The 26,621-nt window shown below is 39.2% G+C and overlaps 1 protein-coding gene across 5 annotated transcripts in view; it reads left to right on the forward strand.

Annotated features, from left to right (window-relative positions):
- Positions 1 to 26,621, forward strand: part of ADAMTSL3 (ADAMTS like 3) — a 361,855-nt gene that overhangs the window by 215,414 nt on the left and 119,820 nt on the right. For all 5 annotated transcript variants that reach the window (XM_032264821.1, XM_032264819.1, XM_032264822.1 and 2 more), the window contains exons 10-15: positions 3,163 to 3,274; positions 8,262 to 8,400; positions 9,495 to 9,545; positions 10,555 to 10,759; positions 16,565 to 16,712; positions 18,336 to 18,420. In XM_032264821.1, coding sequence (XP_032120712.1) covers positions 3,163 to 3,274; positions 8,262 to 8,400; positions 9,495 to 9,545; positions 10,555 to 10,759; positions 16,565 to 16,712; positions 18,336 to 18,420 — 740 coding nt within the window. The remainder of the gene's footprint in view (positions 1 to 3,162; positions 3,275 to 8,261; positions 8,401 to 9,494; positions 9,546 to 10,554; positions 10,760 to 16,564; positions 16,713 to 18,335; positions 18,421 to 26,621) is intronic.

Genomic DNA, 26,621 nt, shown 5'->3' on the forward strand with positions numbered 1-26,621 from the left:
AAGTTTTTATATTTTCATCAGTTAATACTAATATCTGGGTTTCCTGTCATTATGCTTATAATGTCTATTTTTTTTTACTTTTTTGGTTGTCATTAAATTTTATTTTTTGTATTCTTAGTTACTTTTAAAGTTTGTGCTGTATATTATAGAAGAAAGGTTGTGGATATAATTTGAGATTGTAGCAGATTTATTAATACTCTGTTAAGATTCCCTTTAAAAATTATTATCGGATTATTTTTGCTTACAGATCTTCAGTCTAACGCTCCTCCAACTGGATTATTTTGACTGTCCTGACTGGAAGAAAGCTAGGTTAGCAGCCTGTCATGTTTATCCAAAAAGGAATTGAAATCACTTGAACCTGGGCTTTATGCCCTTTGAAGGCTGTCCTGTTTCCAGTTTACTTTATGCATACGATAGAGCCTTCTGGGGTTGTGGGGTGGGAACCTGGGGTCTTTACCAACACCTGGCACCTTGGAAGTCTTTGAGCTCTAGTGCTTGCTTTGCACTTCATGAGGCTGATGACGGGTCTGCCCAGTTTCTCAGCTGCTCAGCCCCTACTTGCAAACTAGAAAATGCCTTGAGCAGAAAGGTAGAGCCAAATGTCACACCAAATTTGCTCACATTTCTGAGTTTCCTTTGTGTCTGTGATCTTAGCCCTGCAAATCCTCACTAGCATGGTAGTTTTCTGATGTGTTAAAATACATTAAAAATATTTTATGGGTCAGGCGTGGTGGCTCACCCCTGTAATCCCAGTACTTTGGGAAGCCGAGACAGGTGGATTACCGGAGATCAGGAGTTTGAGATCAGCCTAACCAACGTGGTGAAACCCCATCTCTACTAAAAATACAAAAATTAGCCAGATGTGGTGGCGGGTGCCTGTTATCCTAGCTACTGGGGAGGCTGAGGCAGGAGAATCCCTTGAACCACGGAGGCAGAGGTTGCAGTGAGCTGAGATCGCACCAGTGCTCTCTAGCCTGGTTCACAGAGCAAGACTCTATCTCAAAAAAAAAAAAGAAAAAATTTTATGGAACATTTTTACTTATTCTCACTGGGAGGATTCATCAGAAACAAGCAGTCCTGCCGTAGCCTGAAGCAAAGGTCCTTAGCGGTGTATCCTATCTCTGTAATACCTGTGCTGTTCCCACTCCATTACCATAACCCTGCCTCCCCTCCCTCCACACACATCTCGCATCTGGAATTTTTATACCATTTTGTAGTTAAATACATAAAACCACTATTTCACATTCAATCCTTGTTTAGATTCTCTCATAAGCTTGGTTACTGATTTATTTCGCCATTATTGCGTCTTGCATCCCACTACTTCTGCATTTATATTAGTTCTTAGTTGGTACATCCCTTAGTAGTTTTTTTCTTTTTTTCCAGTGAATATCTCTGAGTGGTAAAGTTTCAGAATCATTTTGTGTCTGAAAATATCTTTATTTCATTGATTAATGATTGATCATTTTATGATAGATGGATAACTGATAACTGATTAATAACTTGGTTATAGAATTCTAGATCCAATATTCTTGTCCCTCGATCACTTTGAGGATTTGACTTTGTTTTCTTGAAGCCAATATTACTTGTGAGAATGTAATGTTAATCTGATTTTCCACATTTTTGTAGGTAATCATATTTTTCTTTATAATAACTTTTAGGATTTTTCTTTATGCTTTTTGCTTTATTTTTTAAATTGCCTGGCCAGAACTGAATGAGCATTTTGAAACAGAGACTTCTGTCTTTCTTAAAGTCTAGGAAATTTTGAGCAATTATATCATTAAATATTGCCTCTTCATCATTCTTTTTATCTATTATCTCTATTTTTAAAGACGTATTATAGTAGATTTATTGATATCTTTATTAAAATTCCCTTTTAAAAAATTAAACTATTTTTTGTAAACTGTTTCTTCCACTAAATATAGCATTTCTCATATGAAATATATTTTACAGTACCACATTAATTTAATTTAATTTTATTTTATTTTATGAAATGCTGTCTCGCTCTGTCACACCTCCTGAGTTCAAGCAATTCTCCTGCCTCAGCTCCCCAAGTAGCTAGGATTACAGGCATGTGCCACCACATCCAGCTAATTTTTGTAATTTTGATGGAGCCAGGGTTTCACCATGTTGGCCATGCTGGTCTCAAACTCCTGATCTCAAGAGATCTGCCCACTTTAGCCTCCCAAGATTGCTGGGATTATAGGCATGAGCCACCATGCCGAACCCACCATATTTATTTTTATTGTTTATAAAATTTTTTATCCTAATTGTACTTCTTGTTTTTTTTTTTCCAATTGCATTTTTTAGAGATTTTTCTTTTTCTTTTTCATGTGTTTTTGTTTGTTTGTTTGTTTTTGTGACAGTCTTGCTTTGTTGCCCAGACTGGAGTGCAGTGGCATGATCATGGCTTACTATAGCCTCGAACTCCTGAGCTTGAGGTATCCTGCTGCCTCAGCATCCCCAATAGCTGTAGCTGGGACTACAGGTGCATGTCACCACACCTGGCTAATTTTTTAAAAATTCTTTTGGAGAGATAGGATCTTGCTATGTTGACCAGACTGATTTCAAACTTCTGGCCTCAAGTGAAAGTGCTGGGATTACAGGTGTGAGCCACCATGCCTGATCCCCATTTCCCTTTAATTAGGTACTAGATTATTTGTAAATAAACACCATGTATTTGCATGCTTAAGTCGAGTTCTTGCAGTTGTGCTTCTAGAAGACTTTTGCAGAAGGATATGGTTAAAGATATTGTTATTAAAAAGTAGGACTCTCCACTGTGTGCTATATTGTGAGCAAACCCAAATCAACTCTCAGTCTTTGTTGTCATGAAAATTAAAATCAAAGGTTTCATAAAGAAAAAACATGTAAAGCAAAGAAACAAAAATGTCTACCAATATTTTTTGTGAATCCATTCAGAGGCATAGAATTATCTGGAAAAATGACTCCAGGGAGATTTGCAGAAGATCACCTGTGCCCCCATTTATGACAAATCTTAATGATACATTATCACATCTTAAACTTATTGGAATCTTCTTGCACCATAGTTTTTCTAATGGATAGGTGGTTGTCTACATGTGTGAAGAATATTCATCTCATTCTGAAAGGTGTGGAAAGCACTAGCTCCTTGTTTGCATGTGTGTTCTCACAGTTCTCTTTGTCCAGACCAGGTACACTGCAGCCAAAGACAGCATGGTTCAGTTCTTCTTTTACCAGCCTATCAGTCATCAGTGGAGACAGACTGACTTCTTTCCCTGCACTGTGACATGTGGAGGAGGTGAGGCCCAGGCTTTGTTCATAAATATTTAGAGCTCAGAGTTAGGGAAATTTACACATTTGCATTTTTGTAGCTGATTTTAAAATCGGTGTGGTAATTAAAGAGTCTGATCACACAGCACCTTACTCAGCAGCCTGAATTCACTGGTGTTAATGATACATTTGCTTTTATTCTTCAAGACAGGTGCAAAACTGGATTTAGAAAACACCTTTTACTTTTGGCCATAAAAAAACTGTCAACAAACATGTTTGCATATGTTACTGCATTTCTTGTCTTGATTGCCCTTAAAGCATGTGTTATTTTTAATTTTCTATGAAAAATCTGAGAAGCAGAGAGATGGGGTGACTTGCCCAGCCTAATTGAGTTGGTGGGTGTGTTGGTTCTAACATTAGATGTACACCTTTCCTCTCCTTAGGTGCGAGAGTATAAGCTTATTAAAAAGAGAAAGAGTCTCTACTTAAAGTGTTAAGGGGAAAGTCGTGCTTATTGTCTGCTTAATTCAAGGTTTTCTTTTTTTTTTTTTTTTTTTTTGAGAGTCTCGCAGGCTGGAGTGCAGTGTTGCACTCGGCTGACTGCAGCCTCTGCCTCCTGGGTTCAAACAATTATTGTGCCTCAGCCTCCTGAGTAGCTGCGATTACAGGTGCCCGCCACTATGCCCAGCTAATTTTTGTATTTTTAGCAGAGACCATGTTGGCCAGGCTGGTCTCGAACTCCCAACCTCAGGTGATCCACCTGCCTCGGCCTCCCAAAGTGCTGTGATTACAGGCGAGAGCCACCGCGCCTGGCCTAGTTCAAGGTTTCTATAGTCAGTGGAGGAAGGTTTTGGGATAAGTGTAATATAGGGCTCCACACACATGCTACAAAAGAAGCATCTTTCATGCTCAGGTGGAAGATAATAGTCTGTTTAATATGGAGAACTGGCAATTCCCTGGAGCAAAGGAGAGGGAACCAGAGGTACTGTCAAAATAATTCTCTTTTTCTGAACTGATCTTTTAAATTGAAGAATAAATGCATGCAACCCAGGAACCACTGCCTACTAGAAGGGGGTTTATGTTGATGCCTCCCCTTAGAGGACCAGGCAGTGGTACTAGGTTTTTACCATGTGTCAAGCCATGTGTTAGATGCTCATCATCACATTTATTCTTCAAGAAAACCCTATGGAAGTTCCCTTTTATTCCTGTCTTATGCAAGAACAAAGTGACACTTAGAAAGTGTAAAGAGCAGCTGGGCGTGGTGGCGCACACCTGTACTCCCAGCTACTCAGGAGGCTGAGGCAGAAGAATTGAATCCGGGAGGTGGAGGTCGCAGTGAGCCGAGATCGCTCCACTGCACTCCAGCCTGGTGACAAAGCGAGACTCTGTCTCAAAAAAAAAAAAAAAAAACGTGTAAAGAGCATAACCTAGTGTGTTGTTCAGCTAGTGAACAGTGCAGCTAGGATCTGGTGCCAGGTCTGCCTGGTACCAAAGTCATGCTCTAAATGACTTTGCCTTTGTGCCTCCCCTAAACCATCCGACGCCTGGGACCAGGTCAGGGTATACAGGCTCAGGTATGGTCTCCTTTGAAGAGCTAGAATAAATCCTCCTTCAGCCCAGCCTAGCTCCACATCTTTTCATTTGTTGAAACCTACAGAATATCAACTTACTTAGAGTCAGAAACTGGCCTTTCTCCTTTAAACTACAGATAGGTAAAGGAGGGATCTTCAGTCACTGCCAGGTTGCTGTGAACATGCAGGCAGATCTCTCTCTTCTGAAATTTAGGATCCCCCTGAAACCAGAGAGCAGGCACTTTTATGGGAAGCACTGGGCAACCCAGGCCCAAGAAGAAGTTTATGTGCCTGGGAATGGAAGAGAAGACTGAATAGTGCCGTAGAAAGAAAGTAAAAGGTGAATCTCCCCAGTTTGCCAGTTAGTTCTTCCTAGGGTCAGGGTCGAGGCAATAGACTACTTGATTATGATCCTACAGCAGTGGCTCTCACAGTGGGCTTCCTGGACCTGCAGCATCAGCATCTCCTGGGAACTTACTAGAAATGCAGATTCTCAAGCCCCAACCCTGATCTACTAAGTCAAAACCCCAGGGTGTGGCTCAGTACGCCCTCCGGGTACTCCACTTTGAGAACCATTGCGTCTTTAAGCCAGTGTCTTTGGATAGCAGCTGGAGCCATTTTGCCATCACTATTTTTGCCGTATCTGTGTTATTCCTGCACTATTATTTACTGAAGGATTTTTCTTTAAGAGGAAATTTATTCCACTTAAATAAACATATTCACAAAAACAATTTAATCATGCTGCCTTAAGTGGAACTCTATCTCTTGTCACAAAAAGAGCACAATCACAAAAATAAATACAATGAAACCAGTGGAGTAAGTTATCTTCAAGTTTCTGCTAGCTCTGATATTCATTCAGTTTATTTTCAATTCCTCCTGAATTTTCTTAAATGATACAAGAGTTTTTATGAGGCAAAGCCTCCTTTGCATCTTTGGGTCACTTATGACTTTGGGTATTCTTACTCTGATGAAAAAACAAACATCTCTCTGTCTTTTTTGTTTGTTTGTTTGTTTTAGAGGTAGGTCTCACTGTGTTACCCAGGCTAGATTCAAACTCCTTGGCTCAAGTGATCCTCCAGCCTCAGCTTCCCAAGTAGCTGGAATTACAGGCACACGCCACCATGCCTGGCTAATTCTAAAAATATTTTGTAGAGATGGGGTCTCACTATGTTGCCCAGGCTGGTCTCCAACTGGTGGGCCCAAGCCATCCTCCCACCTCAGCCTCCCGAGTAGCTGGGAGTACAGGCATGCATCACCATGCCTGGCTTAAACACCTATTTTTTAAAAAGTGTATTCCTTTGTTCTTACACACAGTTATTCAGAGAGACATTCACATTTGGACCTGTAAGATAAAAGATATTTTATAGTGGGATTCAGCTTAGTTCAGTTGATGAAATTTTTGGGAAGGGAGTAGATGTTTCTCATACTTGGGTGCCCATGGAAAGACACAGTCAGCCCTCCTGGAACCATAAATGTGCATGAGCACTTAGCAGTGAGATCGTCTCCAAAGATAGCAGTGGATGTAAGAACAGAAGGGAGATTTTAGGCTGCTTTTGGGGTGCCTGCCATTTTCTGTACACTGACAGAATTTCAGTACATTTATTCATGATATAGAAAGGCAATCTGCCTCATTTCTTTTGCTTTTTGTTATCTCTAAACTGTGATAAAACAAAGGAGGAAAATTAATTGTCTCTCCCCAAATTGTAAACACCTATATATACCCTGTTTTCATTTAGCAGTCTATTTCTATTTAGAAGAAAGATTTTTTTTTTTCCGACTCAAGGAGCTGTAATCTCATTTTGTACTTGTTTTGGGGAAAATAAAACACACACATAAAACCCACAAGGAAAGCATTACCAAAATTTAATTATATTAGTAATCAAATCTGTGTGATGTGTGTGAATGGAATTTCAGAGTTTTTTGGATAATCAAGAAATTAGTTCGTCGGTCTCTAAGGAACCAGGGGTACTTGGATGGACTTTCCTAGTCTCATCTGTAATGGTCGATGTGGGACACTTGAGATCAATCTGGAGAAAGTGCTGAGATTGCCATTGCCATCTGATATCATCGACTTTCTGGCAGATATTGGCACCCAAGTAACATTTTATTGACTCCATTTGGATTTTCATTCTTGTGGTTTCGACCTTGCTTTTTATAATGCATACCAGTCCGTCCTTCTGCACTCAGCTTACATCCAAGCCATGCCTTGTAGAAAGCTGTCTAGTGGTTTATAAAATCAGATTCCTCTCAACAATCAGGATTTTAAATGTATTTTTAGACCTGTAGACCAACTGGCAGAGGCAGAGCGCTTGGCCTTGGGTATTTTTTCCTTCCCTAAAGAGCTCATTCTAGTTTTGAAAATTTACCTTTAAAAAAAAAAAAAAAGTTGAACTTAACAAGACACTTATGTAGTGACAGGAAACTTGGAATTAGATCTTTCAGGAAATAGAAGCATCATTTTGTTAGTTGCTTTTTAAATTTATAGCACACGTCTATTTGCAATGTTCACTTTCCTCAGAGACTCTACAGATGAGATTTAATAGAATCAGGAATAAGTCTTCATTTCTTCTGCTTGAAGGCTTGTGAGGTGAGGGCTGGGGAGTGACATGGGGGATGGATTTTATTCCTTTTTGTATAGACAATGCTTAATTCCCCATTTGGAAAGTCTTTTGGCATTGCGCGTGCCTGTGGCATCCCAGGGGAGCAGAGGAGTAAAATGTGGTACTGTGTTTGCAAATCATAAAATGTTTTGAAAGAAATATTCAACCCAGCAACCACCCAGCGCAAGGATAGTTCTCAGAAACATAATGTTGAGTACAAAAAGTGGAAAATGGAACAAGATTTAAAACACATTATCATTATTAAGTTAAAAATAGATACACAGAAACAACATTACATAGGACAGTTGCATATTTAAGGACATATCAACAACAAATTGAAATAGTTATGTTGCAGGGATTGGAATGGGAGTGTCAATAAGGGAAGAAGGGAGATTATATGGAAACGAGAGACGAGCCTTGAGGAGAAAAGACAATGAACTGAGGAGAATGAATAACTCACCTGCACTAGGGCTGCAACAGTTCTTGAAAGGAGATTATTGTAATTTTTTAGTTAGAAGTGCTAAGAGTACCACACTCAGTACCAAGAGTCGTTCTCAATCTTGGCCACACATTTTAGTCATCTGAGAAGAACCTGAGAATCTTTTTTAAAAGGTACTGTTTTCCTGGATCCCAGCCACAGGGCTTCTGACTTAATTGGACCGTGAAGGAACCTGGGCATTGGGGTATATTAAAAGCTCCCATGTGGTTCTGTTACAGAGCCAGGGCTGAGAACCACTGAGTTAAGTTTCTTAAAGAGGAAAAAAAAGTGTGTGGCAAGGGTTAACTCTGCCAAGTAAAAATGAAACGGGTGCAATATTCAGACTTTCCTTTTCTACCATCTTAGGTTATCAGCTCAATTCTGCTGAATGTGTGGATATCCGCTTGAAGAGGATCGTTCCTGACCATTATTGCCACTACTACCCCGAAAATGTAAAACCAAAACCAAAACTGAAGGAATGCAGCATGGATCCTTGCCCATCAAGGTTTGTGTCATTGCCCACACGCTTTTTACTTTAAAAAGAAACAAATCATCTTCAACTGAGGCCGATCAATCTTTGCAGGGCAATACATTTCCATTTCCTGACTTTGAGTGTATACTGGTGGCAGGTGCCTGCTTTCACATGCGTAACCATGGTCCATAGGAATGAGGACACACTTGCTAATCTGGTTACTCAGTCTAGCTTTCTCTTGTCGTGAACTATGTGTCCCTAAGTTGTTTTATAAGGAAACTTTTGCACATCTCCTGCTCTCTTCATCCAATTACAGTGTCTAGTCCATCTGCCAATCATAACTATCTTTCACTCACCATTTTAGCTTTTAAACTGGGTCACCCATTATCACGTTTTGGCCTTTGAAGTGTTCACATTAAATTTGGTATAAATAATGCATTGTGCAAGGAAGTAAAGAGTTTTAATGCCAAAGGAAAAAAAACTATGTGTAAACTATCCTATTGCATAATTTAGTACCTGCTGACTTGGATTGCCTGGGGAAGTTTCCTGGCTTACTACAATACCTTAAAATAACAGCACAATATCAAGTCTCAGAATCCCCCAGATATCTGCCAGCTGGCGTAGGAAGAAGTGTGCAAGTGGAAAAGGAAGCGTTCTCAATGGATTTCATTTCCTGTTACTAAACTGCCCATTTCCTGTAATCCTGGTTGAATATAATTATTAATAGAGACCTTTCAAAGGACAAATTCTGTGAAATAAAGTGGTTTTCCAAAGATCCTACTAATAAGACAGTGTGTTAATATCCATTAATATATTTAGAGAGTAATGATTATAAAAAGGAATAAATTTATATAAATTGCAAGATACTTATTTTCTTTGATTAATATACCACTGGTTTAGTTTTCCATATTTCCATATAGAACTGGGGAATTTGTGTTGTAGATATTCTTGAAAATGAAAGAAATGGTGGCTGAATTTTTGGGAATAGTTGATAACACTTGACATTTTTAGTTTCCAATTTGAAAGAGCTCTGTCTCTTGGGATGTCATATATTATATTAGTCAATTAATAAATGTGTTAATAGATTTATTATAGGATTGACATTCTCACAATGATTTCATTTGCAGTGATGGATTTAAAGAGATAATGCCCTATGATCACTTCCAACCTCTTCCTCGGTGAGTTATATGTTTCCTTTTCCCTTTTGCAATTTAAGTAGTTTGCAAGGAACTGCAGCATCTGTAGCAATAGCCTAAAATGTGTAAGCGTTAGATATTAGATACTTACAGAGCCAAGGGAAAACAGACTTCAACTCAATAATAGGAAAAATCTTTCTAAGAATTAGATGGAATAGGCTCCCTCAGAAGGTGATGTTTCCCATCTCTGCAACTGTCAAGGATATCTTGGACAACTTAGTACTATAGCAGGAGCTCAAGTGTTGCAATTAATCAGAAATTTGAATCCGTTTTATTCCGAGACGAGTAGTATGGTCCTTCCTGACTCTGAGTTTCTGTGATTCTCTAATAATATTGTCCATTAATATTTTACAGTTTAGAGGCAGTTTGAAGATGCAGTTACATTGTGTATTTTAATTGATTTAATTTTCACAATGGTCCTATGAATGGTAAATAGGGAAGGTATATGATTCCCATTTGACAAAATCCCCAGATGTGAGGAGCGAAGTATCTTGTGAGTAAAGATTGTGTGTGGCAGTTAGGAGTAAAGTCTTGGCTGGGCATGGTGGCTCACACCTATAATCCCAGCATTTTGGGAGGCGGAGGCAGGTAGATTACTTGAGGTCAGGAGTTCAAGACCAGCCCTGACCAACATGGCGAAACCCCGTTTCTACTAAAAAGTGCAAAAATTAGCCAGGCATGGTGGCAGGCACCTGGAATCCCAGCTACTCTTGAGGCTAAAGCAGAAGAATCGCTTGAACCTGGGAGGCAGAGGTTGCAGTGAGCCGAGATCACACCATTGCACTCCAGCCAGGGTGGCAGAAAGATATTCCATCTCAAAAAAAAAATAAATAAATAAATAAAGTCTTATGACTCCCAGTCCCACGCTCATGCAGCTGAACCACAACTGATAACTTGAGGCCATACTTTTTGCCACTATCCTTGCAAACTTGAAACAAACAAATAAGCAAACACCAAATAAATAATATGATTTTATTTGTTTGCTTTTGAGCTGGGAACATAATCCTTGGACTTCATGTTCCGTTTCCTGTGGAGGAGGGATTCAGAGACGGAGCTTTGTGTGTGTAGAGGAATCCATGCATGGAGAGATATTGCAAGTGGAAGAATGGAAATGCATGTATGCACCCAAACCCAAGGTTATGCAAACTTGTAATCTGTTTGATTGCCCCAAGTGGATTGCCATGGAGTGGTCTCAGGTAAGATTTGAGAATCTGCCACTTTTAATTAACTCTTATATTTTAAGGGATATTTTCTATATGCCCACCATGGTACCAGACAGCACAGAGCCAAAAAACAAATTGTAAAAGAGCGTGGTCCTTACTCCAAAACGCTTAGGAAGACAGCTGGAGGATGAGGTAAAAAAAACAAGCATCATGGTAGGTAAGAATAATTAATATTAAGGACATTAATAATAATACTGCTATACAATTATTAGCACAATTAATATTAAGTACATCTATAAAGAACAGATGTTAAAGCAGAGGCAGTCAGGAAGTCTTTGTTTTCCTTGTGGTGCTTAACCCATCTTTGAAGAATTTAAACAAGCAAGAATTAAAATTTAAATTCTTTGAAGACTGTGAACAAGCAAGAACCTGAGAAACATCACTGGGTTAGGGTTAGTGTTAGGGAGATGGTCAAGCAGAGGTGGCTGAGCAAAGGCAGTAATGACAAAGTTGAAAGGAGCTCAGATTCATGAAGATTGAAGAGATGACCCATGACACTAAGAATTGGAAGATTAAGTTGGAAATGCTGACATGACATGAGAAGTGTGTCCTTGATCTAGTAAGAAGCTTCACAATTTTTGTGAAGAAATAATGTATTTTAAGTAATTGAGGCAAGACAGCCTAACATTGGGAAAGACCAGAGGTGGGTAGCCTATTTAGAAATCATCGTGAGGTCAAGTTGTATGCAAAAAAAAAAAAAAAAAAGAGAGAGAGAGAAGAAGGAAAACATCCCAGAGATATAACAAGGTTTATGTAAAATTATCGTAGTTTTCACTTAATAAAGAGATGACTGAGTAAGCCTCCAGAACAAATAAAATGCAGGAAAACATGTTTGCAGTCCACTTGTCTGACAAAGGGCTGATATCCAGAAGCTACAGAGAACTAAAACAGATTTACAAGAAAAAAACAAACCCATTCCAAAGTGGGCGAAAGATATGAACAGACACTTTACAAAAGAAGACATATATAAGGCCAATGAACATATGAAAAATGCTCATCATCAAATCAAAACCACAATGAGATACCATCTCACGCCAGTTAGAATGGCGATCATTAAAAAATCTGGAGACAACAGATGCTGGAGAGGATGTGGAGAAATAGGAACACTTTTACACTGTTGGTGGGAGTGTAAATTAGTGCAACCATTGTGGAAGACAGTGTGGCGATCTCTCAAGGACCTAGAAATAGAAATACCATTTGACCCAGTAATCCCATTACTGGGTATATACCCAAAGAATTCTAAATTGTTCTTTTATAAAGACACATGCACATGTATGTTCATTGTGGCACTGTTTACAATAGCAAAGACCTGGAACCAACCCAAATGTCCATCAACAATAGACTGGATAAAGAAAATGTGGCACATATATACCATGGAATACTACGCAGCCATAAAGAACGATGAATTTGTGTCCTTCATAGGGACATGGATGAATCTGGAAACCATCATTCTCAGCAAACTGACACAAGAACAGAAAACCAAACACCACATGGTATCACTCATAGGCAGGTGTTGAACAATTAGAACACGTGGACACAGGGAGTGGAGCATCACACACTGCAGTTAGTTGGTGGTGGGGTTAGGGGAGGGACAGCAAGGGCGGGGAGGGTGGAGAGGGATAACATAGTGAGAAACACCAGATATAAGTGATGGGGGGATGAAGACAGCAAACCACCTTGCCATGTATGTACCTATACAACAATCCTGCATGATCTGCACATGTACCCCAGAACCTAAAGTACAATTTTTTAAAAAATGAAAAATGCAGACATTGGTATTTAATAATTTAATGTTAATTCTTTAATTTTCTGGAGAGTGAGATGTAGTTGCCTCAAGTTTCTGCAGCTCTCTTAAGTGATCTCCACACACTTAGCTCATCATGTACATGTATTAATATATCTACTCATCTGTTTATTCAATGTGTCAGCTACTGTGCTAAAAAGTAAATACAACTTGCTCCCACCACCCAAAAGCTTAGAATCTAGTTGCACAGACATGCATGCAAACAAAGTTGTGATACAGTATAGTGTTGTACATGAGTAGTATCATGTGCCCAGTACTTCAGAGGCACAGGGTGGAATGATTCACTCCATCTGAAGGTGCCAGGAAAGCTTCAGAAAGGAGTTAGCACTGGAACTTTAAGGATAAGTAAGTGTCAGGTGAAGACCATATCAATCTTTTTCTGATATCCCCAGACTAAACATAATCACCCTGTAGAACTTAACTCAAACTTGCTAGGGAAGAAGTTATCAATTAATTTTTGGTCACATGTTCCCTAAAAAGAAAATTAGAGAATCACATACCTTTTCACATATATGCAGGTTGACATCTAAAATTTCCTATCACAAGTTTAAATAATTAAAAAGAATATCATTTCAACATGTTGTGAATGTTAACATTTTAAAATAAAAGTGTTGCGGCATTTTAAAAAATCTGTCTAGTGGAATTTAAATGCCATGATAATTATGTCTTTGCCATCTTTCAATTAAAAAATACACAAGGGAGCTCTTCTTTAACAACTTGGATGTTGTGAATATTTTTCCCTTTGAACTCACATTTGCAATCTACTCTTTCCACAGAACTTTATTCTAATATACTGTATTTTTATGCTTTAAAGTTTTTTTTGTTACACTATTCTACTTCTCTCCGAGAAAATATATATGATCGTTGATATTAATTTATTTGACTTTCCTGTGGCCATAAGGCCCAAGTATTTAAAATAGTCCTCTGAATTGAGTTAATTTTAGTATACCCTCAAAACAACATATATATTTCAAAGTTGGATAAATAAGAATAACACATAAAAATTACATTTTCATTTAAATACACACTTCGTTCATCATGTACCTGCATTAATATATCTTTGTAGAAGATAAGTGGAGCTTCAAAAATAGTTCATATATTAATCGCCAGAATGAGGCATGTGTTCAGTAATGATTTGATTGTTAATTCTTGCTATTGGTTTTTTATTTTGTTTTATTTGGCTTTGCCTGTATACACTGGGAAAGCTTGTTCACATAAATAAATAGGCCGGGATGGAAGGATTTTATTTTAGCAAGGTTATTCATTACTTTGAACTCTTGAGTTATGTGGCAAAATTCATGTGATTGTCTATCATCAAAATTATTTTTAAGGATCTGTCTGCTGGCAACTTAAGTCCTCTATTTGGTTGAAAGCAAAGAATATCATCTCAGCTGCAAAAGTATTTGTTATCAAGACATGAGGGACTTTCATTTTTTTCAGCCTCCAATCACCATTATTTCTACAACTGCAGAGCCTGTTTTCAGCCCTCAGAAGCCGTATGTTCTGTGTTGGCTTTAGAGCTTCTCTATCACCCTCCATCCTCATAAATATCATGACTTTATCATTTCGTATATTACCAGAATAGAGGGTGTTAACTCTTCTCATTCACCATACCTCATTCTTAAAATTTTTCACTTTCTAAAAAATCAAATATATTCTCAGGGATGAGGATTTTTCATCCTTGACAACATATGCAGCTCCACAGATGAGTTCTGGAATGTTGTAAACACTGACAATGCCGTTGGGGGAAGCGTCCAGCTTTCCAGAAAGGTGGTTTAAAAGGAGAAGATACTCCTTTGGATTAAACAGTTGTAGTATTGTTATATCTTATATTGTTTTCTTTCTCTTTGGGTAGATTTTTTCTTTCTTTCATGGCATATATAAAACAGCCCCTCAATGTCTTATATATCTTAAGTTGATAAATTTGGGGGTAGTTGAGTCGATTTTCCAAAAATAGGGTAATATCAAACTTCACTGAACTCATTAAAGTATTTGTTCAGTGGTTTCAAGAGTGGTATGATGAACTAGGGAGGTTTCCCAATATTCTGCCTGTTGTGTGTACACTGAGAAAAGCCTCCATATCCTTGAAACATGTCTTTGAAACTTGTCCCCAGGGACACCCAGGTACAAAGTACTTAGGGTGTCAGAAGAGAATTTACAAGCTTTGTAAAGCAGCGGCTTGACCATGGCTTTGGCAATAGATAGCTCTGGGAGGGAATTCCACTCTGCCTGTTAGGAACTGGGTGACCTTGAGCAAGGTCCTTAGATGGTGGGCTATTTGCTTATCTGTTCAATGAGCCTGAAGCTACTGATCTTCGAGGGGATCAGGAGGATTCATGAGATAACAAACAAAAAAGATTCCTGTCCCATAGCAAGTAACCAAAGGCAACCAAGGGCTCTCAGCCCCTCCCTGGGGTGGATCTAGAATTGGTGAGGTCTGAAGTTTGTACAGATTGGAGGGGATGCCTCAAAAACAAAAAGAAAATAAAACATAAATATTAGATATCAAAGAGAATGTTTATTGTTTATTTAGGTAAGAAAGGAAATTACAAGAAATTACAAATTTTAAAAAGCTGACCGCAACCACAATGTGAACTCTGGACTTGATAATATTTAATAATGATATATTAAGTGATATATTAGTTATGTTAATGATATATTAATATTGGTTCATCAGTTGTAACAAAGGCACCACACTAAGGCAAGATGTTAATAGGGAAAATCATAGGGGGAAAAGGGGTGAAAGGAAATATGGGGGCTCTCTGTACTCTCTGTTCAATATTTCCGTAAACCCAAAATGGTCCTCAGAAAATATAGTCTATTAATTTTTTTAAATGCATACACGTATCTACGTATATATGGTCCCCAACATGCAGTTTGTATTAGTCCATTCTCACACTGCTAGAAAGATACTACCAGAGACTGGTTAATTTATAAAGGAAAGAGATTTAATTGACTCACAGTTCCACATATCTGGGGAGGCCTCAGGAAACCTACAGTGATGGTGAAAGGCAAAGGAGAAGCAAGTACCTTCTTCACCAGTTAGCAGAAGAGAGCATGAAGAGGGAAGAGCCCTTTATAAAACCATATATCTTGTGAGAACTCACTCACTCTCATGAGACCAATATGGGGGAAACTGCACCCAGGACTAATCACCCCCCCAGGCCCCTCCCCATGGGAATTATGGGGATTGTAATTCAAGATGAGATTTGGGTGGGGACACAGAACCAAACCATATCACAGATAAATGAAAAGATATTCTATATTTTTGTATGACATGAAAACATTCCACTCATAGACAAGAGTAACTTTTAAATCATAAACAAATAATCCAAGAAAAAAATGCTGACAACACAAACTTCACAGAAATTCAGAAAAAAAAAGCATAATGTTTTTATTAATTTTAACTGCAGGTGGTCATAGTTATAGATGAATCAGGATACATCTATAGTTTTTTTTTTTCTCCGCTGTTTGGTGAACTACTCTTCGATGGCCTTCTTATATGACAGCAGTTTTGCAAGACTGACTTCTATAGACAGAATAGAAACATAATCCTCTGGCATCATTGGTCAGAATTTTATTATATTTTTATTGACAGTTCAGAAAGTTTTCATTCATCTTCAAAAATTATTTTGGGCAGGATCACCTAAACTTTTAATCAAGCTTGAGAGAACTTGTAACAAATTTCTTTGATATTTGAGCAGTAAGATTTCAGGGCATTTTTCATTTTCTTGGACTATGATCTCACCTTAAATACCCTTTGAATCGAGAAGTGGAACAAGGTTGTACAAAAGAGGGGCCCTGAAATACAAGCATCACAGAATATTAGCCTCTGCACCCTTCCTTACATAAAATTTGTCTAAAAGTCTTTTATGTTTAATATTTATGTAGTTCAATGGCTCTCCTTTGCATATGATAAAATAATGCCTTTGTGGTTCTCTTAAATGCCTTGGCTTCTTTTTTCTACTTTGAAGTGCACAGTGACTTGTGGCCGAGGGTTACGGTATCGGGTTGTTCTGTGTATTAACCACCATGGAGAGCACGTTGGGGGCTGCAATCCACAACTGAAGTTACACATCAAAGAAGAATGTGTCATTCCCATCCCGTGTTATAAACCAAAAGGTAAGTCTGTGGTGCATTGTAAATTCAAATCAAATGGTATTTTCCAGCTCTCATTCCAATATTGTAGCACTTCCCTTTCAACTTACTACTTTCTTATAAAAATTGTTTTATTGACAAATTGCAATACACCTTCCCATCTAGATAAAAAAGTTGGATATATGTGAATTATTCATCTGGAGGGAAAACAGCTCCTGTTGATTCAGTACAGATAGAGTAGCTCCTATCTATCTAGGTTCATACTAACATTTCTTGGTGGACATAAGAAAATTAAATGTAGTCCTTCCCTTGAAGAAAAAGAAGAATGGAGGGAGGAAGATTAAAAAAAAGAAGGGAAGGAAAAGTAGAAGGAGGAAGAGAAAGAAGAGCAAGAAAAAGAGGAAGAAGTAGAGGAGGAGGAGGAAATTATTGACTTTTCCCAAGATTCTCATTCTTCTTTGTACCCACCTCTCCACTAGAGTGTAAGATTTTTGAGGGAGGAATGATGTCATCTTTATCATGTGTACTAATGCATGGAATGAATGAAAACTTCCAGTTCCCAGTGGAGATCTATGGATGCATTTATAATCTCTCCAGTAGTTCATATTTGTTCTACATGAAAGAGCAGAAATGGGTAGCATCCATGGATAGGATTATTTGGCATCACCTCTCTTGTTTATGGTCTTCTCTGTACTTAGTTTTATTAGTTTTTTCCATCTTCTTTAGTGTTAACCATTCTCATGAAAAGCATCTTACATCTTGAAATGGAAAAAAAGATTATTCCCAACTATTAGTAAGAAGGGCTCCTCCTTAGTACTTGAGAGAGAATGGGAAAATTCTCCTTTGTTATTTCTGGGTTCATTATTCATACAAATAGCCTCATAATTAGCCATTCAATAAATATTTTTTCAGTAGGTCTATCTTGCAGAAAAATCACTAGTTGCCATACAACTCCATCAGTGAAGTCTTTTCTCCTTCCTTATGCACTAATGATACTTTCATAGCCACTTACATAGTGTCTGTAGTTTCCTTGAAGCATCCCAAAGTTATTTTTATTTCTCACTTCATAGATAGATTATTTCCTTCTTCCCATCAAGGAGGCTTCAAAGGACAGAAAGGGGCAACAGTGTGCTCCTCCATGCCAGATGTCATTGGTAATCTTCTCCCTCAACAACTACAACAGTAAAAGTTTGACCAAACTATAACACAGACTCTCTCATCCTGCCGCAACTTTCTTAATTTCCATGTTATTTGCTTTTCTCTGTCAATTTTTGCATTCCAAGTGCAAAAACAAAGTGTGACCAAAGATTGCAGGCTGATATGGCTGAAGTAAGAGCTTCAGTGTGTGAACAACAGAAATCGGTATTGATTTGTAAAAGGCATTTTTATGTTAACTTTGACAGCATATTCAACTGTATCATGTGATCATTTTGGTTGCATTTTAATAATGTATTAATTTTTTTAAAATACAGCAGAAATGTTTAATTCATTCCAGAAGCCACCTAATGTACTGTGCTAAGGAACTCAACTTGCATTTGAAAAACACGACCTCTTTATAAGTGAGATCTTCAGCCAATATAATCATATATCCAATTCCTTAATGATTAATAGTAATTAAGCTCATTGTTTATGTTCTCTTTTTCTTAGAAAAAAGTCCAGTGGAAGCAAAATTGCCTTGGCTGAAACAAGCACAAGAGCTAGAAGAGACCAGAACAGCAACAGAAGAACCAACGTGAGTCCGGGACCTTTTATGGGAATAATCATGGCATAGCCAGTTAACATGATATATGTAATTTTTGTACTTATTGGAGTACAGCGATACATTTAATATCCAAATGACCTGGATTTACAGACTCTGGAGAGCTTGAGCTGGCTAGAATTTTTCTTTATTTCACAATTCAGCAGTCCTCCTTTGGCAGTATCTCTGAGCAGCACAGAAAAGAACAGTGTTATTTAACTCAAAGCAGATCCAGTGGTCTGTTACACTTAAGATATTGGGGATGATTTCTAGGTTTTAACACCTGTGATTTGACTGAGAACCATCATAGCATCATACAAATAAACCAGTCATTCCATGGGTAAGTCATAGTCAATCTCTATAAAATCATTTAAGTTGAAATGCTTTAGTGGCCTGAGTGATCATAGGGAAATGGAAATAACAAGGTACGGAGCAGAACCACCCCTGCGAACTACATGACCTTAGACAAGTCTAACTTTTCTATGTCTTGTTCTCCTTACCTATAAAATTAGCAGGTTGGGCTTGATCTCTCCAGGGTTCGTTCCAACTCAAAAATCCAATGACTACCATCATATGTGATTTGATGAGTCTGGACTGTAACGGTGCCAGTGGAAATTAAAAATCAAGAGCAAATCAAAGAAGCATTCTGGAGGCAGTTATATAGGGACAAAAAGAGAGCAAGAAATCAAAGGTGCCCTGAGATTTCTAGTCCAGGAACCTGTAAGACCAACAGCACCAATGACAGACTCAAGGAATTGGGCAGAACAGCCGATTCCATGTCAAACACGTGAAGTCTTTGGTGCTGACAGGCTATCTATGAAGACAGCAATTCCCCAAGCATCAGAGGAAAAGAGGACTCAGCAGTAATCTGGCCACTTTCCCTCTCAGAGCGGGCGTTTCTTCAGCACTTTCAGCAATGGGCAGAGTTCACTGCATTAAGAGACACCTCATTCTTGTGTTAAAAAAATCCAAGTTATTTGCAAGATGTTTTTCTCCTGTTGAGACAGAATAGACTTCCTAATTCGTGTTCTCTGATGCAGGAAAAAAAAAAATACATCTATGCCCCATCCCATGTGACAAGTTTTCACAAATATGAAGAAAGCTGCCATGGATCCCGGGAGCTTTGTCTTTCCCAAGCTCATCATTCTTAGTCTTTTCAGCAGTCTTCATGCACTGTTGTTTTTAGATCCCTTCCCAACCTCCCGTGCTTTTCAGAATCCACTCTCATTTGTCAATCTCCCTTTTAACTGTGGTCCAGCCCAGTGATGGGCCCCAGGGCAGTGCGGGTTACTTCTCTTTGAGAAGGCACATGTGGCAAAGTGATGTGGGCCAACATAGCTGGCACATCACACACAGACTTCTCCACGTGGACCACTGTCAGGGCTGGCTAGAACCACAGAAGAAACTGTGGACCGTGTGAGGGCGAATGGCTTCACAGTATTTGAGTAAAAAGAGAAGAGTGTTGGGCTCCTGACAGAAGCTTGGGGATTTAGAGGAAGGAGGAATCAGAAGAGGAAGACGGTGAGGGAGTAAAGTAGTGAAGAGAGGGAAGAGTAAGACCCAGGAAAGCTTATTATTCCAGAGACCAAAGGAGGGAGGAGTTTAAGGAGGCAAGCCACAAATAGGATTCAAATCTCACAGAGAGACAAGGAAAATCCACAAGGAATGAGAAAAGGCTGTTTTATTAACAAGAAAGGCTTTTTCAGTGAATTTTAGAGTAATATTATTCAAAGGGTAGAGAATAAAACATTGTGGAGATTTCAGAAATAAATTTCCAAAAAAGAAGGAAATGGAGCAGTGGGTATTTGAGTACTAAAGGAAACGGTAAAGACGGGTAGTGAAGCTTATGGAAAAGTGTGTACGTGTGTGTGTGTGGTTTTTCATTTTGAAGTTAGGACAGTCTTAAACAGATTTTAAAAACCGGATTTTGGACCAGTAGGTTAATATCTGTAGACCTTCCAGCTATACAAGGAAGGCATTAGGCTAAATGCCGCTGGAATCTTCTCCCATCTCTGTTCGCCTACAATTCTGTAATGGAAGGAGACTATAGAAAGAAAAGGGTTTGAGACACTTGGGAGAGAGTGTGTAGTTGTCACAAAAGAAAGGTCACGGAGTCCTCTGTCTAGAATGGTGGGTCCTACCAAGATCTTTTGTTTTCAAAACACAGTTAGATGACAGTTGATAATCCTTCTGTATGTCCTCTCTTGGTTAATAGGATTGCAGTCCATCCAGGTGCCCCAGCTAGGAGCCTGGAGTCTTTCGTGGCTCCTTCCTGTTCTTCTCTAAAGTGTAATTAGCCACTGACTGGTGCTGGCTACATTTACTAAAATCTTTCTTGGTCCCATCTCCTCCTCCCCATCCAAGCTACTATCCTTGTACACGTCCTGAAATCAATTCCCAGGACACCTGCAACAGCTTTCTAATTTGCTTCTCAATTGCTTCCCTATCTAGGCAGGGCACAAGTCTAATTCTTTCTTTGCAATGTTCAGAATATCCAAATGTCTCCCCATCACCCAGATTTTTGTGGGTTCATATGGCCAACAGGACTTGGCAGGGTATTATTACTTTTCCCGGTCCCCAGCCTCATGTCTGGCCACCTCCTTGTTTTGCCTTGAGCGGGATGCTTCAGTCACACTGACTTCAGGCTGTTTCTAGCCCACAGCAAACTGCCTGTTGCCTCCTTTCCTTTAATCACACTCCCCTGTTAGTTGGGAATGACCCCCACCTGTGAAGTCTTGCTTTGTAACTTTCTTTTTAATCATAGAAAATTTCGAACCCATTTAAAAAAGGATAAAACAGTGTAATGAACCACCATGTCATGTTCACAACCCAAGATCAACAGTTGTCAACCCAGGGCCACTCTTGTTTCATCAAAACCATCACCACTGCCACTACGCCCTGATCATTTCATTCATAACTGTTTCAGTATGTATCTCTAAAAGAAGTCTTTTGAAAAAATAACCAAAGTGCCATTTTTGAAATGCTATCCTCAATACTTATATCAGAATCGCCTGTGGTGCTTTTAAAAATGTGGTGATTTCCGGGCCCCACTGAGCCAGATACTGTAGGGCTGGGGCTCCATCACCAACATTTTCTTTTTCTTTCAGCTCTGCCAGATTTTTTTTTTTTTTTCTGGTAAGAGATACACACACAAAACTTTTTTTTTTTTTTTCTTGAGACGGAGCTTCGCTCTGTCACCCAGGCTGGAGTGCAGTGGTGCAATCTCAGCTCACTGCAACATCCACCTCCCGGCTTCAAGCAATTCTCCTGCCTCCGGCTCCCGAGTAGCTGGGATTACAGGCGCACGCCACCACGCCCAGCTAATTTTTGTATTTTTAGTAGAGGCGGGGTTTCACTGTCTTGGCCAGAGTGGTCTCGATCTCTTGACTTCCTCATCCGCCCGCCTTGGCCTCCCAACATTTTAACCATTTTATAGCGTGCAGTTCAGTGGCTTTAAGCACATTCACACTGTGGTGCGTCCATCACCATCTCCCATCTCTAGAATTTTTTCATCACCTCAATATAAGCTCTGTTAACTCCCTGCTCCCTCCCCCTAGACCCCGGTAACCTCTATCCTACTTTCTCTCTTTCATTAACTAGCATTTTCAACAAGCACCCCAGATAACTATGGCAGGGGAGTGGGCGTATCCAAGTTTGGGAACCACTGGATCAGATAGTCCCTAAGGTCCCTTTAAAGTTCAGAAAATACTGTTTACTTTATTGAATTAGAAAAGGGGGATGTCAGTCGGCACTTTGGCAGGCCGAGGTGGGTGGATCACTTGAGCTCAGGAGTTCGAGACCAGCCTGGCCAAGATGGTAAAACCCTGTCTCTACTAAAAATACAAAAATGAGTCAGCTGTGATGGCACATGCCTGTAGTCCCAGATACTCAGAAGGCTAAGGCAGGAGATTTGCTTGAACTCAGGACGTGGAAAGGTTGCTGTGAGCTGAGATCCTGCCACTTCACTCCATCCTGGATGACAGAGCGAGACTCCACCTCAAAAAAAAAAAAAAGAAAAGGGGGATATCATCGAAGCTACAGTGAGGTTCAGGCCCCATGTTCATTCCAAACCTGCCTTTTCTGTCAGCCCCACCTGACTTTGCTGGGGGTGGTTTCCTCCTCTTATTCACAGAGCAAAGCCAAAAGGCTCTTCTCTCCTGAAGACACCACCGTTTCCTTCCCTGTGTGGAGGACCGAGCAGACAGCACCTGTTCCCTGGCCCAAGCAGCTGCCTCTTCCCACCTTCCGCCATCTCTCCCTCTGTGGTCTCTCTGCAATTTTTCTGCATAATTCACACTGCCTGGCAGTTCCTAGCCTGGTCCTGGCCATCTAGTGTGAAGTTTATAGCTTCCTGCCACCACTTCTGACTCTATTCATTCCCTTGATTTCCAAACAAAACCACAACATATCTCAGCTTCCAGTGCATCCTTTTATTACCACTGTCTTTTGTGGTTTGGGGATGCTTGCTTGTTGACAGTGAAGGAGGAGATGAACGCAGCTGTATTTTACATCCCTCCCGTAAAGCCTGCCAAGCCAGCCTGGAGGAGATAAATATTTCTGCCTCTGTGGTTTACCATGGCTCGAGCTCTGAATTTACATAGGGAGTGGATGTTCAGAAGGCTTTTTTGCTTTTTTTTTTAATTAGGAAAATAAAAATTATAGTGTATAAAGCTAAGCCAAGGGAACTGCAGTCCTGACCTTCTTAGCTTTCAGCTGTGGAATGTGTTGACAGTTGATACGGTTCATTGGTTCATCCTTGTTTTAAAAGTTCCTCCCTGGAGCCTCTTCGTTTGTTTCTATGGGATTTTTAACACTTCAGCAAACTTCTTGCCCTCGCTGTCATTTTTCATGTGTAAAAACTAAGAAAATAGAATGGACTTAGCACACCTCGTATGTTTCTTTCGCTGCTGTCTCAACTTCTCCACTGGTGGAAACTGTATTTGCTAAAGTCAAATTAGGTGACATTTCAGGAATCTGTTTTTCTAACAGCAACAGTGTCTAACAACTAATATGAGGAGTGCTTTTGTGCCAGACCTTGTTCTGAGTGTTCTATATGGATTAAGTTGTTTAATGCTCACAACAACCCTATGAGGAGGTGCTATTCTTATCTTCATTTTGAGGCTGAGGAAACAGAGGCACAGAAACATAAGGGAATTGTTTTGAAGATATTAAGTGGTGGACAGTGGTTTTCTGTCACGTGACTCTAGAAAAAGCTGCAGTTTCATGTCTGATGTCCCGAATTCCATTTCACCCATCCTTGGGTTTTTCTAGTGGAGTAGACAGGGAAGTGAGTGACTGCATGATGGTATCGTAAGGTCGAGATGTATTATAATTACACTGTGGTGTTGTTTGGGTTCAGGGATGGTTTCCAGAAATAGAAGGTACATGAACTGAGATGGTAGAATGTCCTACAGTGTCAGAAGAGCAGCATGACAGGTATTTGGAATAGAGGCTTGCGTGCAGTCTCACTGGCCATGTGGGCCACGCAGGTTGTTGAGGTGGTCTGAGGGTGGAGAGGGGCCTGGGGATGAGAAGGGGAGCACTAATGGCAGCAAGGATGCAGCTGGAGAGGCCAGCAAGTCTTGAGGGGCGTCCATGGTTCATTAAGGAGCTTGGACTTCATCAGGGTACAGTGGGAGCCATTTAAGGATTTTAACCAGGGAAGTGACATAATCTCAATTACATTTTTGAAAGATCCCTCTGATGGTCTGCAGTTTGTTTCCAATGATTCACAATAATAAATAAAACTGCAGCAAATTTCTAATTGCACATCTCTAATTGTCTCATTGGATGTATTTTCTGGAGTGGAATTTCTGGGCCAGGGACAGGCATTTAATTTCTATTGTCAAATTTCCATTTAGAAAGCGTTCGGTGCTGGCTTCTCTCACCAGCGGCAGCACTCCAGCCTGCCTTTCCCCATACCTTCATCAAAATCAGTAGATTCTGTTTTTAAATGTGAATTTCTAGTATTTTTATGGTTCATGTTTTGTATTTTGATCCATGGGAAATTTACTTTAACATGTAATATGTGATCTCAGTCTAACAATTTTTTCCAAGCAATTAACCAATTGCCCTAGCACTATCTGTTGAATAAACTACTCACTTTGGTTTTAAAATGACATCATTGTACAAACACTACTCCAGTGCCAGTCCCATATTGTTTGAATTACTGTGTCTTTTCAATACTTTTATCTATTAAACTGTGCAAGTACTCTGTAATTCTTATTCTTTTTTAAAATGTTCCTGATTGTTCTCACCTGATCTTCCGTAAAACTTTAGAGTTGTGTGGTTTGTTTCCAGCTCTCCCCTCCCCCACAAACATTGCTTCAGCAGTTTGACTCAGAACTGCATTGTTTTCTGAATTAATTAGGGAAGAATAAACATCTTTATAATTTTGAGTCTTCCCATTCAGGGGCATGTGGCCTCTCCATTTACTTAGGTCTTTAGGCTTAGGATCCCTTCAGTCTTTTATATCTGTTTTCCTCATCTGTAAAATCAGGAAAATAATGAATATTTGTTCATAAGATCATGGTGAGATTTGCATCAAATAATGCATGTAATACGCTTAGTGTAGTGCCTGCCAGCTAACACCAAGTGTGGCTGAATTCTGGGAAAACTGGTAATTTTAGTATATGTGTCAATATATTTATATAGTGGAACACACACACACACACACACAGAGTTGTGGACCACTTTGTTGAACTGTTTTGTGTTTTTCCAAACTTTTTCAGTTAATTTTAGTACTTTTCATAGCTATGTCATTTTCAAATAACGATAATTTTGCCCATTGTGTTTATTCTTTCCTAATTTTTATACCTGTTTTTTGCTCTTCCACTTTATTTTCATTTATATTTTTCTTATCTCATTTTGTTTTTTACTTTTGACATGTCTGAAGTCATTTCATGTTATTTGTATTGTCTACAGGTTTTTAAATTACCAGCTGGGTGCAGTGGCAGACACCTGTAGTCCCAGCTACTTGGGAGGCTGAGGTGAGAGGCTCACCTGATTCAGCCACAGAGTTCAAGGTTGCAGTGAGCCATGATCCCACCACTGCACTGCAGCCTGGGTGACAGAGCAAGACCCTGTCTCTGAAAAAAGAGAGAGAGAGAGAGAGAGAGAGAGACTCTATTTTTAATAGGAAAGTTTAATTTATTTAAATAGATTTTTATTACTGATAGTTGTGTTCTCCATTTTAAATTTTTCTTTGTTTCCGGTGTTTTCCTACACGATCTATATGAACTTGATTTGTTTTCTGTAATAGCAGATTTATCTACCATAATTTAATTTTTTGACAAACTCATATATGATTTTTAACATAAACATCTAGAATGATACCATTTCTGCTGATTTCTCCAGGTTAAAAATGAGTAAATTGGCATTTGTTGTTTGTTTTTTGTTTTGAGACAGAGTCTCGCTTTGCCACCCAGGCTGGAGTGCAGTGGCGTGATCTCGGCTCTCTGCAACTCCATCTCCTGAGTTCAAGCAATTCTCCTGCCTCAGCCTCCCTAGTAGCTAGAACTGCAGGCACACACCACCATGCCTGGCTAATTTTTTTTTTTTTTTTTGTATTTATAGTGGATACAGGGTTTCCCCATGCTGGCCAGGCTGGTCTTGAACTCCTGACCCCAAGTGATCTGCCCACCTTGGCCTCTCAAAGTGCTGGCATTACAGGTGTGAGCCACCATGCCCGGCCAGATTTCATTCTTTTTAATGGCTTAATAGTATTCCATTGTGTATATAGGCTATATTATCTTTAACCATTTATCTGCAGGTGGGCACTTAGGTTAATTTCATATATTTACTGTTGTGACTAGTGCTTTGATAAACATATAATGATTTATATTCCTTTGAGTGGACACCCAGTAGTAGAAGCGCTGGATCAAAGCATAGTTTTATTTTTAAGTCATTAAGAAATCTCCATAAAGGTTGTCCTAATTTATCTGCCTACTGACAGTGTTTAAGTGTCCCAAGATATGTTTTTCTTTCACTAATACATGCTGCCTTCTTCTCTAATGCTGAAGAATGATTTTAGCAGTTGGATATTTGTGTTTTGTTTTCTTATTCTGGAAATAGAAAAATAAATTCTCTAAAAGAGCATTGTCAAATTGTCTTTGGATTCATTTACTGTCGTCCTGGGTAATCTTTAAGTGCTTGTGTATCCTCTAATACCGGTGAGGCCATGTAGAATAATGCTA

Source organism: Sapajus apella, unplaced genomic scaffold (assembly GCF_009761245.1).
Source record: "Sapajus apella isolate SASKATOON/1434 unplaced genomic scaffold, GSC_monkey_1.0 scaffold147, whole genome shotgun sequence".
Taxonomy (NCBI): Eukaryota; Metazoa; Chordata; class Mammalia; order Primates; family Cebidae; genus Sapajus; species Sapajus apella.